The following is a 14,820-nucleotide window of genomic DNA, read 5'->3' as shown; positions in this document are numbered from 1 at the left end:
ACTCTGCTGGCTTGTCACTTACAGCCTCTAGCACCCAGCCTCCAGCATCCACACTAGCGCCTTGTGAGCTCTAGTGCTGGCAAGCAGAAGCGCAGGCTGCTAGGCAGCAGCCTTGGTAACAGCAGACGTGTGTCTCTGTGGCTCAATGGGTCAGTGCGTTTAGCTGTTAACCAAAAGGATGGTGGTTTGAGCTCCCCAAGGACTGGGCTGTCCTTAGCCATAGGCAGAACAGGCAACTGCCTAGGGCACCACGCTACCTCAGGGCACCGCTCTGCCCGGAGCCCGGACAGACGGGAAGCAGTGGAGCATTTAACAGCAGGGCTGCTGGGTCCTAGAGAGAGCCGAATGCAGCACAGTCTGAGGGAGGGGATTGGCTGCTGGGGTCTCTGGGAAAGGAAGGGGAGGGGTGGGGGAAGGAACTCACCTGTGAGTGTGACTCTTTCCCCCGGCGTGAGGTGAGGCAGGCTCGGCAGCTCTGGCATCAGTATCCTTTGTTGTCCCCAGGGCCGGCTCCAGGGTTTCTGCCACCCCAAGCGGCAAAAAAAAAAAAAAAAAAAGCCACGGTAGCACAATTGCGCCATTCCACTCTTCGGTGGCAATTGGATGGCAGGTCCTTCGCTCCGAGAGGGACTCAGGGACCCGCCACCGAATTACTGCGCTGCAGACCCAGACGTGCCGCCCCGATAGCTGCTGGAGTGCCGCCCTTTGGTATTGGCAGCCTCAAGAACCTGCTTCTTTAGCTGGTGCCTGGAGCCGGCCCTGTTTCCCACTTATTCTGTAGCTACATCTGTCATGCTTCCCCACTCCTTCACAATTCTGCAGTGCAATTTCCTTTGTTCCCCCTTGCTTTTATCCATAATGGCTGTTCAGTAAAACCACTTTTCCCTGGCTGATGGAATTGATCTGCAAAGGGATTTATTAAATGCAGCATTTGTCAGAGCTGTTTTTTAAAAGATATTTAAATTCACTTGCTTTACTCAAAGGGAATATTTGTGCTTAGGCTTGTGCATCCAGTGTGCCTTCTTGGTGGCTAGTGTAAGAGGTAATAAGATCACAATTATTCCTTTGAGGTCATAGATTAGTCCAGGAAAGGAGAGACGAATTAGGTGGCCCATGCTAGGAGATTCCCTATGCATCTACCAGAGTGGGGGAAGAGAAGAGATGGAGGGCAGGGAATAAGTCAGTTCAGCCTGCTTATGGAGCTACAGTAATAACTGCAGTTGTGTATCCAGTTGTGTACCTCCACTCTATCACTGAATTGTTTTCTTCCTAACCAGGAGTCAGATTCTATTCTATTCATGTTCTTAAAACAATGCCCATCCCTGACTTATGTGAGCCCTGGGGCCTTGACAATTTGTCCCTTATATGGACTGTCAAGGCTGTATCCCCACTTTGAACTTTAGGGTACAAATGTAGGGGCCTGCATGAAAACTTCTAAGCTTAACTACCAGCTTAGCTCTGGTACCGCTGCCACCATTCCCTCCCTGGGAAGCCTTGAGAAACCTTTCACCAGTTCCCTGGTGAATACAGATCCAAACCCCTTGGATCTTAAAACAAGGAGAAATTAACCATCCCCCCTCCTTCCTCCCACCAACTCCTGGTGAACACAGATCCAACCCCCTTGGATCTAAAACAAGGAGAAATTAACCTTTCCCCCTCCTTCCTTTCACTAACTCCTGGTGAATACAGATCCAACCCCCTTGGATCTAAAAACAAGGAAAAATCAATCAGGTTCTTAAAAAGAAGGCTTTTAATTAAAGAAAAAGGTAAAAATCATCTCTGTAAAATCAGTATGGAAATTAACCTTACAGGGTAATCAAACTTAAAGAGCTCAGAGGACTCCCCTCTAGTCTTAGGTTCAAAGTACAGCAAACAAAGATAAACACTCTAGTAAAAGGTACATTTACAAGTTGAGAAAACAAAGGAAAACTAACACGCCTTGCCTGGCTATTTACTTACAAGTTTGAAATAGGAGAGACTTGTTTAGAAAGATGTGAAGAACCTGGATTGATGTCTGGTCCCTCTCAGTCCCCAGAGCGAACGCAGTCCCAAACAAAGAACACAAACAAAAGCCTTCCCCCCCCTCCAAGATTTGAAAGTATCTTGTCCCCTTATTGGTCCTTTAGGTCAGATGCCAGCCAGGTTACCTGAGCTTCTTAACCCTTTACAGGGAAAAGGATTTTGGAGTCTCTGGCCAGGAGGGATTTTATAGGACTGTACACAGGACAGCTGTTACCCTTCCATTTATAGTTATGACATGGACTAACCTCATTCCTTGGATTTAAGCAACTTATGTTAAATTATCACATTAATTTACATTTTGATAAAACAGCCAAAGTTTTATGGGTGGGGTAAAACATAGGAGTACTGTTAACTTTCTATAGCACTTTATGCTCTAAAAGAAGTTGGTGCCTAACTTCCCTTAGGCTACCACTTTTTCACAGAGGCTTACAAACATGCTTTATTTGGTTATGTTGACTGAACTGTAAAACCCAGCTCAGCCCTTTGGCTCCCACACCAGTCAGCTGACTCCTGGGACAAGGGACCAGGCTGGATCAGAGGTGCTGGAACAATTTTTATAGTGGGGTGCTGAGAGTCAGTGAACCAATCTGTAAACATAGGATGGAAACCACTTCAAGCCAGGGGGTGCGCACTTCAGCACCATGGGCTGGAATGGTGGTGGTGGAGGGTCTGGCTGGAGTCAGGGGACAAAGAGACTTGGCTGGGGCGGTGCATGACTACCATATGATGGGGTGAGAGGCTGAAGATCCTCACTGGAGTGAGAGAAGATAGGAGCCCAAATGATTGGACAACAGTATACGATTCACATAAAATAGAATAAAAAATAGAAAAAAATAATACATTTATAAAAAGTGCAAAATAAATTTAAAATAGTAATAATGAATAAAATACAAAAATATTAACAGACTTAAAAAAAGTAAAATAATAAAAACTGAAAAATAAAAGAATTGTAAAATACATAAAAACCATAAAAGGGGAAATAAAATTAAAAGAAACTTAATATATATATATATATATATATAAACAACAATAAAATAAAAAAGAAAATACAAGTAAAATATATTAAAAAGGTAAAAATATAACTATTAAGGAAAAACACACACACAAAAAGAAAGAAAATAGAAGTACAATTGTAAAACCGAGGGCAAGAGTCCATGGGGCTTGTGCTCCTATATCATAGGTGAGGAGCTCTGATGTGTGCCCCCGTGTCCCCCTCTCTGTCCCCCGTGTGGACAGGGCTAGACAGCAGTCTCACTCCGGCCATGCGGCCACCCCCGCCTGGGAGTGAGGGGCTCACCCAACCTTGTGTCATGGGTCCGGGCCAAGCCTTCGGAATGAGGGGAGAGAAAAGGGCAACGCTGCCTCTGCCCAGGCTGTGCAGGGAATCACCCCGCCCTTCTGGAACTACCTCTGGGGACCCAGCTGGGATTGTAGCTCATTGAGACTTCCAGAGCCTGGCCCCATTGCGGTCACTCCATGAGGTAGAACAGAAACACCTGCCTTTAAAATTCAACTGTATCTAGGGTGACCCCACCTGTATTTCAAGTTCCGTAATAGAGGACACTGCTGCAGGGGGAGGGGGAGAGCTCAAGGGGGTATTTTGGGGTGCTGGAGGGGTGGGTGTGTGTACTGGGAGATGGTATTTGGGAGGTGCTGGACAGAGTATTTGGGGTGTGTAATAGCAGGGGTGCCTCTCGGGACCGGGGGACCTCCCGCAGGCATGCTGCCGAAGGCAGCCTGACTGCCGCCCTCAGGGCGACCGGCAGACAGCACCCCAGGCAGGCGCTTGCTGCGCTGGTGCCTGGAGCCGCCTCTGGTTGTCCCCCATAACGTCCATTCTTCTCCCCCCCAAACCCCACGGAGCACTCCCCTTTTCTCCCCCGCAAGGAGCACCCTTCTCTCTCTCTCTCCTCCCCTCCGGCAGGGCTGGGTTGGGTGAGGTGTTGGGGGGGAGGGGGAGGCTAGCTGGCTGCCTGCTGAGGAATGAAAGTGAAAGTAACTCACTTCCTCGGCAGCCAGCCAGGATTGGAATGGTCACGCATGGCTGGGCTGGGGACAGCCAGATAGCATGTGTGAAAAATCAGGACAGGGGGTTGGGATAGGGTGAGCAGATGTCCCACTTTTATAGGGACAGTCCCAATTTTTGGGTCTTTTTCTTATATAGGCTCCTATTGCCTATTATATAGGCTCCTATTTGAAAGTAGAAGGCAGCCTGGGTGAAAGTGATCATGAAATCATAGAGTTTGCAATTCTAAGGAAGGGTAGAAGGGAGAACAGCAAAATAGAGACAATGGATTTCAGGAAGGCAGATTTTGGTAAGCTCAGAGAGCTGATAGGTAAGGTCCCATGGGAATCAAGACTGAGGGGAAAAACAACTGAGGAGAGTTGGCAGTTTTTCAAAGGGACACTATTAAGAGCCCAAAAGCAAGCTATTCCGCTGGTTAGGAAAGATAGAAAATGTGGCAAAAGACCACCTTGGCTTAACCAGGAGATCTTGCATGATCTAAAAAATAAAAAGGAGTCATATAAAAAATGGAAACTGGGACAGATTACAAAGGATGAATATAGGCAAACAACACAGGAATGCAGGGGCAAGATTAGAAAGGCAAAGGCACAAAATGAGCTCAAACTAGCTACGGGAATAAAGGGAAACAAGAAGACTTTTTATCAATACATTAGAAGCAAGAGGAAGACCAAAGACAGGGTAGGCCCACTGCTTAGTGAAGAGGGAGAAACAGTAACAGGAAACTTGGAAATGGTGGAGATGCTTAATGACTTCTTTGTTTCGGTCTTCACCGAGAAGTCTGAAGGAATGCCTAACATAGTGAATGCTAATGGGAAGGGGGTAGGTTTAGCAGATAAAATAAAAAAAGAACAAGTTAAAAATCACTTAGAAAAGTTAGATGCATGCAAGTCACCAGGGCCTGATGAAATGCATCCTAGAATACTCAAGGAGCTAATAGAGGCGGTATCTGAGCCTCTAGCTATTATCTTTGGAAAATCATGGGAGACGGGAGAGATTCCAGAAGACTGGAAAAGGGCAAATATAGTGCCCATCTATAAAAAGGGAAATAAAAACAATCCAGGAACTACAGACCAGTTAGTTTAACTTCTGTGCCAGGGAAGATAATGGAGCAAGTAATTAAGGGAATCATCTGCAAACACTTGGAAGGTGGTAAGGTGATAGGGAACAGCCAGCATGGATTTGTGAAGAACAAATCATGTCAAACCAATCTGATAGCTTTCTTTGATAGGATAACGAGCCTTGTGGATAAGGGTGAAGCGGTGGATGTGGTATACCTAGACTTTAGTAAGGCATTTGATACAGTCTCGCATGATATTCTTATCGATAAACTAGGCCAATACAATTTAGATGGGGCTACTATAAGGTGGGTGCATAACTGGCTGGATAACCGTACTCAGAGAGTTGTTATTAATGGTTCCCAATCCTGCTGGAAAGGCATAACGAGTGGGGTACCGCAGGGGTCTGTTCTGGGACCAGCGCTGTTCAATATCTTCATCAACGACTTAGATATTGGCATAGAAAGTACGCTTATTAAGTTTGCAGATGATACCAAACTGGGAGGGATTGCAACTGCTTTGGAGGACAGGGTCATAATTCAAAATGATCTCGACAAATTGGAGAAATGGGCTGAGGTAAATAGGATGAAGTTTAACAAAGACAAATGCAAAGTGCTCCACTTAGGAAGGAACAATCACACAGGAAGGAATCTGTTTCACACATACAGAATGGGAAGAGACTGTCTGGGAAGGAGTACGGCAGAAAGGGATCTAGGGGTTATAGTGGACCACAAGCTAAATATGAGTCAACAGTGTGATGCTGTTGCAAAAAAAGCAAACATGATTCTGGGATGTATTAACAGGTGTGTTGTGAGCAAGACACGAGAAGTCATTCTTCCCCTCTACTCTGCTCTGGTTAGGCCTCAGCTGGAGTATTGTGTCCAGTTCTGGGCACCGCATTTTTAAAAAGATGTGGAGAAATTGGAAAGGGTCCAAAGAAGAGCAACAAGAATGATTAAAGGTCTTGAGAACATGACCTATGAAGGAAGGCTGAAAGAATTGGGTTTGTTTAGTTTGGAAAAGAGAAGACTGAGAGGGGACATGATAGCAGTTTTCAGGTATTTAAAAGGGTGTCATAAGGAGGAGGGAGAAAACTTGTTCACCTTAGCCTCTAAGAATAGAACCAGAAGCAATGGGTTTAAACTGCAGCAAGGGAGGTCTAGGTTGGACATTAGGAAAAAGTTCCTAACTGTCAGGGTGGTTAAACACTGGAATAAATTGCCTAGGGAGGTTGTGGAATCTCCATCTCTGGAGATATTTAAGAGTAGGTTAGATAAATGTCTATCAGGGATGGTCTAGACGGTATTTGGTCCTGCCATGTGGGCAGGGGACTGGACTCGATGACCTCCCGAGGTCCCTTCCAGTCCTAGAATCTATGAATCTATGGCCTTGTCTACACTACGAGAGTAGTTCGATTTTACTTGCATCGAATTTTTGGAATCGATATTGCAAAGTCGAACGTGTGTGTCCACACTAAGGACAGTAATTCGACTTTGTGCGTCCACACTAACGGAGAAAGCGTCGACATTCGAAGCGGTGCACTGTGGTCAGCTATCCCACAGTTCCCGCAGTCCCCTCTGCCCATTGGAATTCTGGGTGTAGCCGGCAATGCCTTCTGGGTAACAAAATGTGTCGAGGGTGCTTTTGGGTAACTGTCGTCATCCGTCCATCACTCCCGCCCTCCCTCCCTGAAAGCGCTGGCGGGAAATCAGTTCGCGCACTTTTCCAGTCATTGACAGTGCGGACGCCACAGCACTGCGAGCATGGAGCACGCTGCGACCATCGCTGCAGTTGTGGCCGCTCTCAATGCCTCGCAGCTTATCATACAGGTTTCCCTGAGGCAGATGCAGAAAAGTCAGGCGAGGAGGCTACGGCACCGCGGTGATGTCCTGAAGTCTGAGAGTAGCACAGACCTCTCAGAAAGCAGGGGACCCAGCGCCGAGGACATCACGGTGGCAATGGGTCATGTTGATGCCGTGGAACGGCGATTCTGGGCACGGGAAACAAGCACTGAGTGGTGGGACCGCATAGTGCTGCAGGTCTGGGATGAATCCCAGTGGCTGCGAAACTTTCGCATGCGGAAGGGAACTTTCCTGGAACTTTGTGAGTTGCTGTCCCCTGCCCTGAAGCGCAGTGACACCCAGTTGCGAGCTGCACTGAGTGTACAGAAGCGAGTGGCCATAGCCCTCTGGAAGCTTGCAACGCCAGACAGCTACCGGTCAGTCGCGAACCAGTTTGGGGTGGGCAAATCTACCGTGGGGGTTGTTGTGATGCAAGTAGTGAAGGCAATCGTTGATGTACTGCTGCCAAAGGTAGTGACCCTGGGAAACGTGGAGGCGATCATAGATGGCTTCGCAGCGATGGGATTCCCAAACTGCGGTGGGGCCATAGATGGAACTCACATCCCTATCCTGGCACCGGACCACCAGGCCACCCAGTACATTAACCGAAAGGGCTACTTTTCCATGGTGCTGCAAGCACTGGTGGACCACAGGGGACGTTTTACCAACATCTACGTGGGATGGCCGGGCAAGGTTCATGACGCTCGTGTTTTCAGGAACTCTGGTCTGTTTAGACGGCTGCAACAAGGTATTTACTTCCCGGACCACAAAATAACTGTTGGGGATGTGGAGATGCCTATAGTCATCCTCGGGGACCCAGCCTACCCGCTAATGCCCTGGCTCATGAAGCCCTATACTGGCGCCCTGGACACTGAAAAAGAACTCTTCAACTACCGGCTGAGCAAGTGCAGAATGGTGGTGGAGTGTGCTTTTGGCCGTCTCAAGGGGAGATGGAGAAGCTTACTGACTCGCTGTGATCTCAGCGAAACCAATATCCCCATTGTTATAGCAGCTTGCTGTGTGCTCCACAATCTCTGTGAGAGCAAGGGGGAGACCTTTATGGCGGGGTGGGAGGTTGAGGAAAATAGCCTGGCTGCTGATTACGCACAGCCAGACAGCCGGGCGATTAGAAGAGACCAGCAGGAAGCGCTGTGCATCCGGGAGGCTTTGAAAGCAAAGTTCCTGAGTGAGCAGGGTAACCTGTGACTTTAAAGTTTGTGTACAGAGAAGCTAAACCTGCCCCCGTTTCTTTACCCAGTTAATGTTGACTATCCTATCCAGTTACATACCCCCTTCCAACACACGTTTCGAAATAAAAATAGTTCTACTTTGTTAATGCACACCGTTTTCTTTAATACTGTTTTCGCGGGAATTTTTTAAAACTGGGACGCAGACTGTGGTGCGGAGCGGGTGTAGTGTAGTGACGTGAATGCAGCTTCTAAACTCAAGGATTGACAGGCTCCGCTGCGGTGGGATGGTTGTTTCAACGGAGCCTGTCACCCCTCCTGATCGGGACTGTGTGTATGGGGGGTCTATGTGACTTTGTGGCAGGGGGAGGACGGTTACAGATCCCCTGCTGTGTGGCTCTGTGATCCTGCATAAGGACCGCCGCTTAAGATCTGTAACTGCCCTCCCCCGCCACAAAGTCACAGAGCAACCCACCCCCCACCACATAACATGAAAACAACCTCCCAGACTAACCAGGGTAACTAGTCACTGCATCACTGCACTGTGTATGTGCCCTGCTGCTGTGCCTGCCCCCGCCTATGTACCCTGCCAAAGGTGACTGTCCTGTCCAATTACCAACCCCCTTTCCCCTCCTCCTCCAAAAGAACATGATTGAAACAGTAGTTAACAGAAACGTATTTTTTATTATCAACTACACATGGAACTGGGAGGTGAAACTTGGACGTGGGCTTGTGTCAGGCGGGAAGGAAAGAACTTTTCAAATTTTGGGGAATGAGAGCCTTCTGCTACTAGAGCTCTCTACAGGGATGGAGTGAGAGTTAGCAGGGACTCTGCCGCCACTCCTTCTTTGCACTTTGGGTGAGGTGGGTATGGGACTTGGTGGCGGGGGAGGGCGGTTAGAGATGGACTGCAGCGGGGCTCTGTCCTCCTGCCTCCGTTCCTGCAGAACATCCACAAGGCGCCGGAGCGTGTCTGTTTGCTCCCTCAGTAGTCCAAGCAGCGTTTGAGTCGCCTGCTGGTCTTCCTGCCGCCACCTCTCCTCCCGATCCATGTTTGCTTGGTGCATTGGGGTCAAGTTCTCCCACCACTGGGTCTGCTGTGCTGCCTGGGCTTGGGAACATGCCATAAGCTCAGAGAACATGTCCTCCCGTGTCCTCTTCTTCCTACGCCTAATCCGCGCTAGCCTCTGGGAGTGTGATGCCAGGCTAGGTTGTGAGACAGTCGCAGATGGGGCTGTGGAAATGGGAAAAAGGGAGTGAATTCCTCAGAAAGATAAATGTAGTTGTGAACAAAGAACATAGTCTTTCTCTGTGAACAAGACCATGCACAGCACCTATCACATGCGCACTCAGCACAAGGTCGAATTCTCTGCCTTCGCATTCAGTGCCTGGGGTCTTGCACAGCACATTTGAGAAGCGGGGCAGCACAACGGAATTTCTGTTGCAGGCAGACATGGTAAGCCGTAGACTTGTGGCAGTTTAAAACTTTTATATTACCACTGGCCTCATTTCACATTTAAAGCAATGTCAGTTCCTGCTGCCAGCAATCCGGCAAGCGGGAACTCTGCCCCTGTCCCACCCCCTCGCGGCTGTCCCCGGGAACGATCCCTTTCGGCTGCCCCTCTCCCGCCTCCACCGCGTGGCTACAAACCAGCTGTTACAGTTCTGTAAAGGAACGGGCAAGCAGTCCCAACACTAACATTCCCCTACCTAATTCAAAGCAGGTCACCATGGGCGACATCACCCTGATGAGGATCTCTGAGAGCGAGAGAGAGAGAATGCTCCGGGAAAGCCTCCAAAGATCAGGGCCGTATGCCGCCCTGCTGTGCAGAGCAATGATTCCCGAGTACTTGATACTCTCGTGGCGCGGCAACGTGTCGTACTTCGGAGGACCCAATAAGGCCGCTCTCCCCAGGAACCTCATGCAACGGCTTTCCAATTACCTCCAGGAGAGCTTCATCGAGATGTCCCAGGAGGATTACTGCTCTATCCCCGGACATATAGACCGCATTTTACTGTAGCTGCAGTAGCAGGGAATAAACAGTAGAGCGGCTTGTGCAGGACAATCACGGAAAACCGGACATTGCTAGATTTTTTTTCAAAACTTGTATTGCCCATGACTAAACCGTTAAGCGCCTAGGGCACAGTAATCATGAACAACCCATTCTTTTAATTGTTAATATTCCTGTTCTGTTAAAAATAAATGTTTAGATGTTTACAACACTTACTGGCTGATCCTTCCCCAGATTCTGTGTCCGGGGTAACGGCTGGGGACGCTTCGTAGGGGATCTCTGTAAGGGTGATGAAGAGATCCTGGCTGTCGGGGAAATCAGCGTTGTGAGCGCTGCCGACTGCCTCACCCGCCTCATCTCCTTCCTCATTTTCCCCGTCCCCTAACATGTCCGAGGAACCGGCCGTGGACACTATCCCATCCTCAGAGTCCACGGTCACTGGTGGGGTAGTGGTGGCGGCCGCACCGAGGATGGAATGCAGTGCCTCGTAGAAACGGGATGTCTGGGGATGGGATCCGGAGCGTCCGTTTGCCTCTTTGGTCTTCTGGTAGCCTTGTCTCAGCTCCTTGATTTTCACGCGGCACTGCGTTGCATCCCGGCTGTATCCTCTCTCTGACATGTCTTTAGAGATCTTCTCGTAGATCTTTGCATTCCGTTTCTTGGAGCGCAGCTCGGAAAGCACGGACTCATCGCCCCACACAGCGATGAGATCCAAGACTTCCCGATCAGTCCATGCTGGGGCCCTCTTTCTATTCACAGACTGCACGGCCATCACTGCTGGAGAGCTCTGCATCGTTGCCAGTGCTGCTGTGCTCGCCACGATGTCCAGACAGGAAATGAGATTCAAACTGGCCAGACAGGAAAAGGAATTCAAATTCAAATTTTCCCGGGGCTTTTCCTGTGTGGCTGGTCAGAGCATCCGAGCTCGCACTGCTGTCCAGAGCGTCAACAGAGTGGTGCACTGTGGGATAGCTCCCGGAGCTATTAGCGTCGATTTCCATCCACACCTAGCCTAATTCGACATGGCCATGTCGAATTTAGCGCTACTCCCCTCGTCGGGGAGGAGTACAGAAGTCGAATTAAAGAGACCTCTATGTCAAACTAAATAGCATCGCAGTGTGGACGGGTGCAGGGTTAATTCGATGTAACGGCGCTAACTTCGACATAAACGCCTAGTGTAGACCAGGCCTATGAATCTATTACCCCCACCCCCCACCCCCTGTCCTGATTTTTCACACTCGCTGTCTGGTCACCCTAGGTGGGGGTAATTGGTGCCTATATAAGACAAAGCCCCAAATATCGGGACTGGCCCTATAAAATCAGGACATCTGGATCTGGTCACCCTAGCTGGGGAGCGCGTCTCTCCCCCGGGCTGGCAGTGATCCATCTCATCCGGGGGGAGCTGCGCAGGGCAGGATGAGCTGCTGTGGCTCATGGGTGCCCCGTCCCTGAGATCAGATGCTGGGCTAACTTCACCATGGTCCGTGGGGCTGGCGGTGGTGCCCATTGGCGTGTGATCGGACCTGAGGGTTTGCTGCTGCTGTTGCCACTCTGCACCCCAAGAGGTGGATTTTGGGGTCCTGCAGTTTTCCACCTATCTCCTCCTCTACTGCAGCTGTTGGACCAGCAGGCTGGGGGTGAGCCAAGCATGAAAGCAGGACTGTGTTGCCATTTAGATTGTTATTTAACAACTTTGTTTGCCAAAAATGCTTGCTAACAATCCCTGAATTCAATTTCAATATATTTTTTTAAATCAATATCTTAGCCAAAAACAGAAAATTAAGTTGTTGACAATTATTTGTGACAAGTTTGGTTTGGGGCAGGGAGTGGGCCAGTTTTCATCAGAGAAATGTTGACTGACTTTCCTATAGCCCCGTTACTGCTAAATAGAGCCTCCGACAACTATAATATCTCATCCCCTTACTAGTGTATAGAGCAGGGGTCAGCAACCTACGGCACACGTGCCAAAGGTGGCACACAAGCTGATTTTTGATGGCACGCCGCGGCGGGCTGAGCAGCTCAGCTCACCACCGCTCTGGGGTTCCGGCTGCTGCCCCATTGCCAGCCGGGGTCCCAGCCGCCGGCCCCACTCAGCCCCTGCTGCTGGCCTGGGGACCCCCAAGGAACCCCAGGCTGGCAACGGGCTGAGCAGGCCGGCGGCTGAGACCCCCTCTGAGCCACTCAACCCGCTGCTGGCCAGGAGTTCCATTCACTCAGCTGGCAACGGACTGAGCGGGGCCGGTGGGGGGCTGAGTGGGGCCGGTGGCAGGCTGAGCGGGGCCGGCGGCTGGGACCCCGACTGGCAAGGGGCCGGCAGCCGGAACCCCAGAGCAGCAGCAGGCTGAGTGCTGCCGGCACCCCAGACTGGCAACGGACTGAGCCACTCAGCACCCCCCCGGTCCCGCTCAGCCCGCCAGCGGCCCGCTCAGCCTGCTGCCAGCTGAGTGAATGGAATCCCAGACCGGCAGTGGGTTGAGTAGGGCCAGTAGCTGGACCCCAGACTGGCAGTGGGCTGAGCGGGGCTGGTGGCTGGAACCCCAGACAAGGATCCCAGGCAAGGATCACACTAAATTGATAAGCTCTGCATTTTAATTTGATTTTAAATGAAGCTTCTTCAATATTTTAAAAACCTTATTTACTTTAAATACAACAATAGTTTATTTATATAATATAGACATAGAGAGAGACCTTCTACAATGTTAAAATGTATTACTGGCATGGGAAACCTTAAATGACAGTGAACTTGGCACACCACTTCTGAAAGGTTGCCGACCCCTGGTATAGAGTGACCATATGTTGTACTAAGATTCTCTTGCTTTTTTTCCCAGTGAGTCCGTATAGCTTTTGCCAGCCCAGAGGTTGGGCAGCCAATGTCTTACATTTTCACAATGTTTTGTCCAACTTTCATAAAGTAAATACATGGTTAATACGAGTTAAAAAGGCCAGGGACACTTCCTTGTGAAGAATCTGTGTAGCAGATCATGCTAGAGCTGTGAAAATGTCAGTTTTTGATGGAACTTTAGAGGCAGTGATTTATCATGTATTTCTGGCAGTGCCCAAAATGTGCTGCTATTGCTAATGTCTTTCCAAACAAAAATGAGGCACAATAGGACTTCTGGAACATTTCTGTGCTACCTTAATCTAGATGAGATGATTCTGTACTGACTTCATTTTGGTCACTTTGTGCTTTACCTAGGAGTAAAACTAGGGTTATATTTTCCCACTGCTTGGAAACCCAGCTTATTAAACTGGATAATGCCATTGATCTATTTACAGTGTAAGGTTGATATAGAGTTGTAACTAACATTAAGACTGATGCCCACTATACATTTAAAACTAAAAAGTGGCTTTGTAAAAATGACCTGGGTTTCCAACTCTATTGTGTCTCAGTCAGGGCGGAGCGCCTTGTGAGGTGTCTTCACACTAGCTCAAGGTCACAGCGCAAGAACCTAGAGAGCCTCCTGAAGCACGGTGATAGTTTTGATTTAAATGGACTTGAAGTGTACGAAGAATTGAGGACACTGTCACCAATGTTGCCACATGCAAAATCGGTGATGGACATTGTACAGTTTATTCATACCACAAACTTGTTGACATATATCCTAATGTGTACATTGCTGTCGGGGTTACTATGCCTGCCTGAGCCAGAGTTCTTCCATGTTTAAACTCTGTCCTTCCATGTTTAACTCTAATCGACCTTAACAACCAAGGACAGGAATTGGAATGTGTAAATAGCCAGTTAGCAATTACGACCTTGTTCATACCAGGTACCAAACAATAATGATGAGGTTTGCATGTTTCTAGCTGGGGAAGAGGTAATAAACTAAGGGTAAACAGGACCAAATAACTGTTTAGGGAGAAGTTACTAACAAGCTAGATTTATAGCCCTAGAATGATTTAGTTGCTTAAATGTATAAACATGCCTTCGGTAGAGAGGGGAGGGGGAGTAGAGGAGGGGTGGTAGAGAGGGGGAGGGGGGGCTTAGTTGTAAAATGTATAAAGAAGAGAGAAACTGTTTTTGCTGGTGTGCTCGATTTGAGACTTGCCTGTCTCCTTGCACGACTTTGAGATCTCAAATAAACTTTGATTGTTTCTCCACCCCGGTATGTTTATTGGCGTGAAGCACTCCGGGCAACGAACCCCACTGTTGCTGTCCTCGGGCCCCTGTGCCGGCAACACTGCCACTCGTATACTACCGACAATTCCTGTAACAGTAGCATCAGGAGAACGGAGTTTCTCAAAACTAAAGCTCATTAAAAACTATCTCCGTTCTACAATGAGTCAGGAATGCTTGACTGGTCTTGCTATTCCTGCAATTGAACAAGACTTCACTTTGTCTTTGTCATACAATGACATTATTACTGCTTTTGCAGCCAAAAAAAGCCAGAAAGATTGCTTTTAATTAAAAACAAATCCTTGTTTCAATACCTCTTTATATAAATTTCGAATAAAATGTTGAAAAATTAAAAAAAATATATTATTTGCATCATTCTGTCAAATCAGAATTTTTTCTATAGCGCTACTTCTTTAGTGCTAGTCCATCAGCATTACAGTGTGCTTATTAAGTTAAACTGGGTTTAATAACATGCATGTGGCAAGTTTTCCAATACTGTAAGCTTATGTTTGTGTTGTTAAGAGCAAGTCAGGCACAGGGACACCAGTTTAATAATCCCGCCT

The 14,820-nt window shown here is 48.4% G+C and overlaps 2 protein-coding genes across 2 annotated transcripts in view; one reads left to right on the top strand and one right to left on the bottom strand.

Annotated features, from left to right (window-relative positions):
- LOC101951859 (zinc finger protein 501-like) overlaps positions 1-14,820 on the top strand; it is a 425,990-nt gene that overhangs the window by 380,238 nt on the left and 30,932 nt on the right. The window lies entirely within an intron of this gene.
- Positions 8,825-11,303, bottom strand: LOC135975951 (uncharacterized). Its single transcript, XM_065570100.1, has 2 exons — positions 10,360-11,303; positions 8,825-9,365 (listed from the first exon to the last, which is right to left on the bottom strand). The coding sequence occupies exons 1-2, from the start codon at positions 10,934-10,936 to the stop codon at positions 8,890-8,892; spliced, it is 1,053 nt and encodes a 350-aa protein (XP_065426172.1). The 5' UTR covers positions 10,937-11,303; the 3' UTR covers positions 8,825-8,889.

The sequence above is a fragment of the Chrysemys picta genome, chromosome 16, assembly GCF_011386835.1.
Source record: "Chrysemys picta bellii isolate R12L10 chromosome 16, ASM1138683v2, whole genome shotgun sequence".
Classification (NCBI taxonomy): Eukaryota; Metazoa; Chordata; order Testudines; family Emydidae; genus Chrysemys; species Chrysemys picta.
The sequence above is the reverse complement of the archived record's forward strand: the minus strand, read 5'-3'. Positions and strand labels throughout refer to the sequence as shown.

Bases quoted from the DNA above. Each gene is read 5' to 3' on its own strand.
- LOC135975951 (XM_065570100.1), bottom strand. From the start codon at position 10,936: ATGCAGAGCTCTCCAGCAGTGATGGCCGTGCAGTCTGTGAATAGAAAG. The intron at 9,366-10,359 runs GTAAGTGTTGTA...CCATTTCCACAG, and splicing joins ATCTGGGGAAGGATCAGCCA to CCCCATCTGCGACTGTCTCA.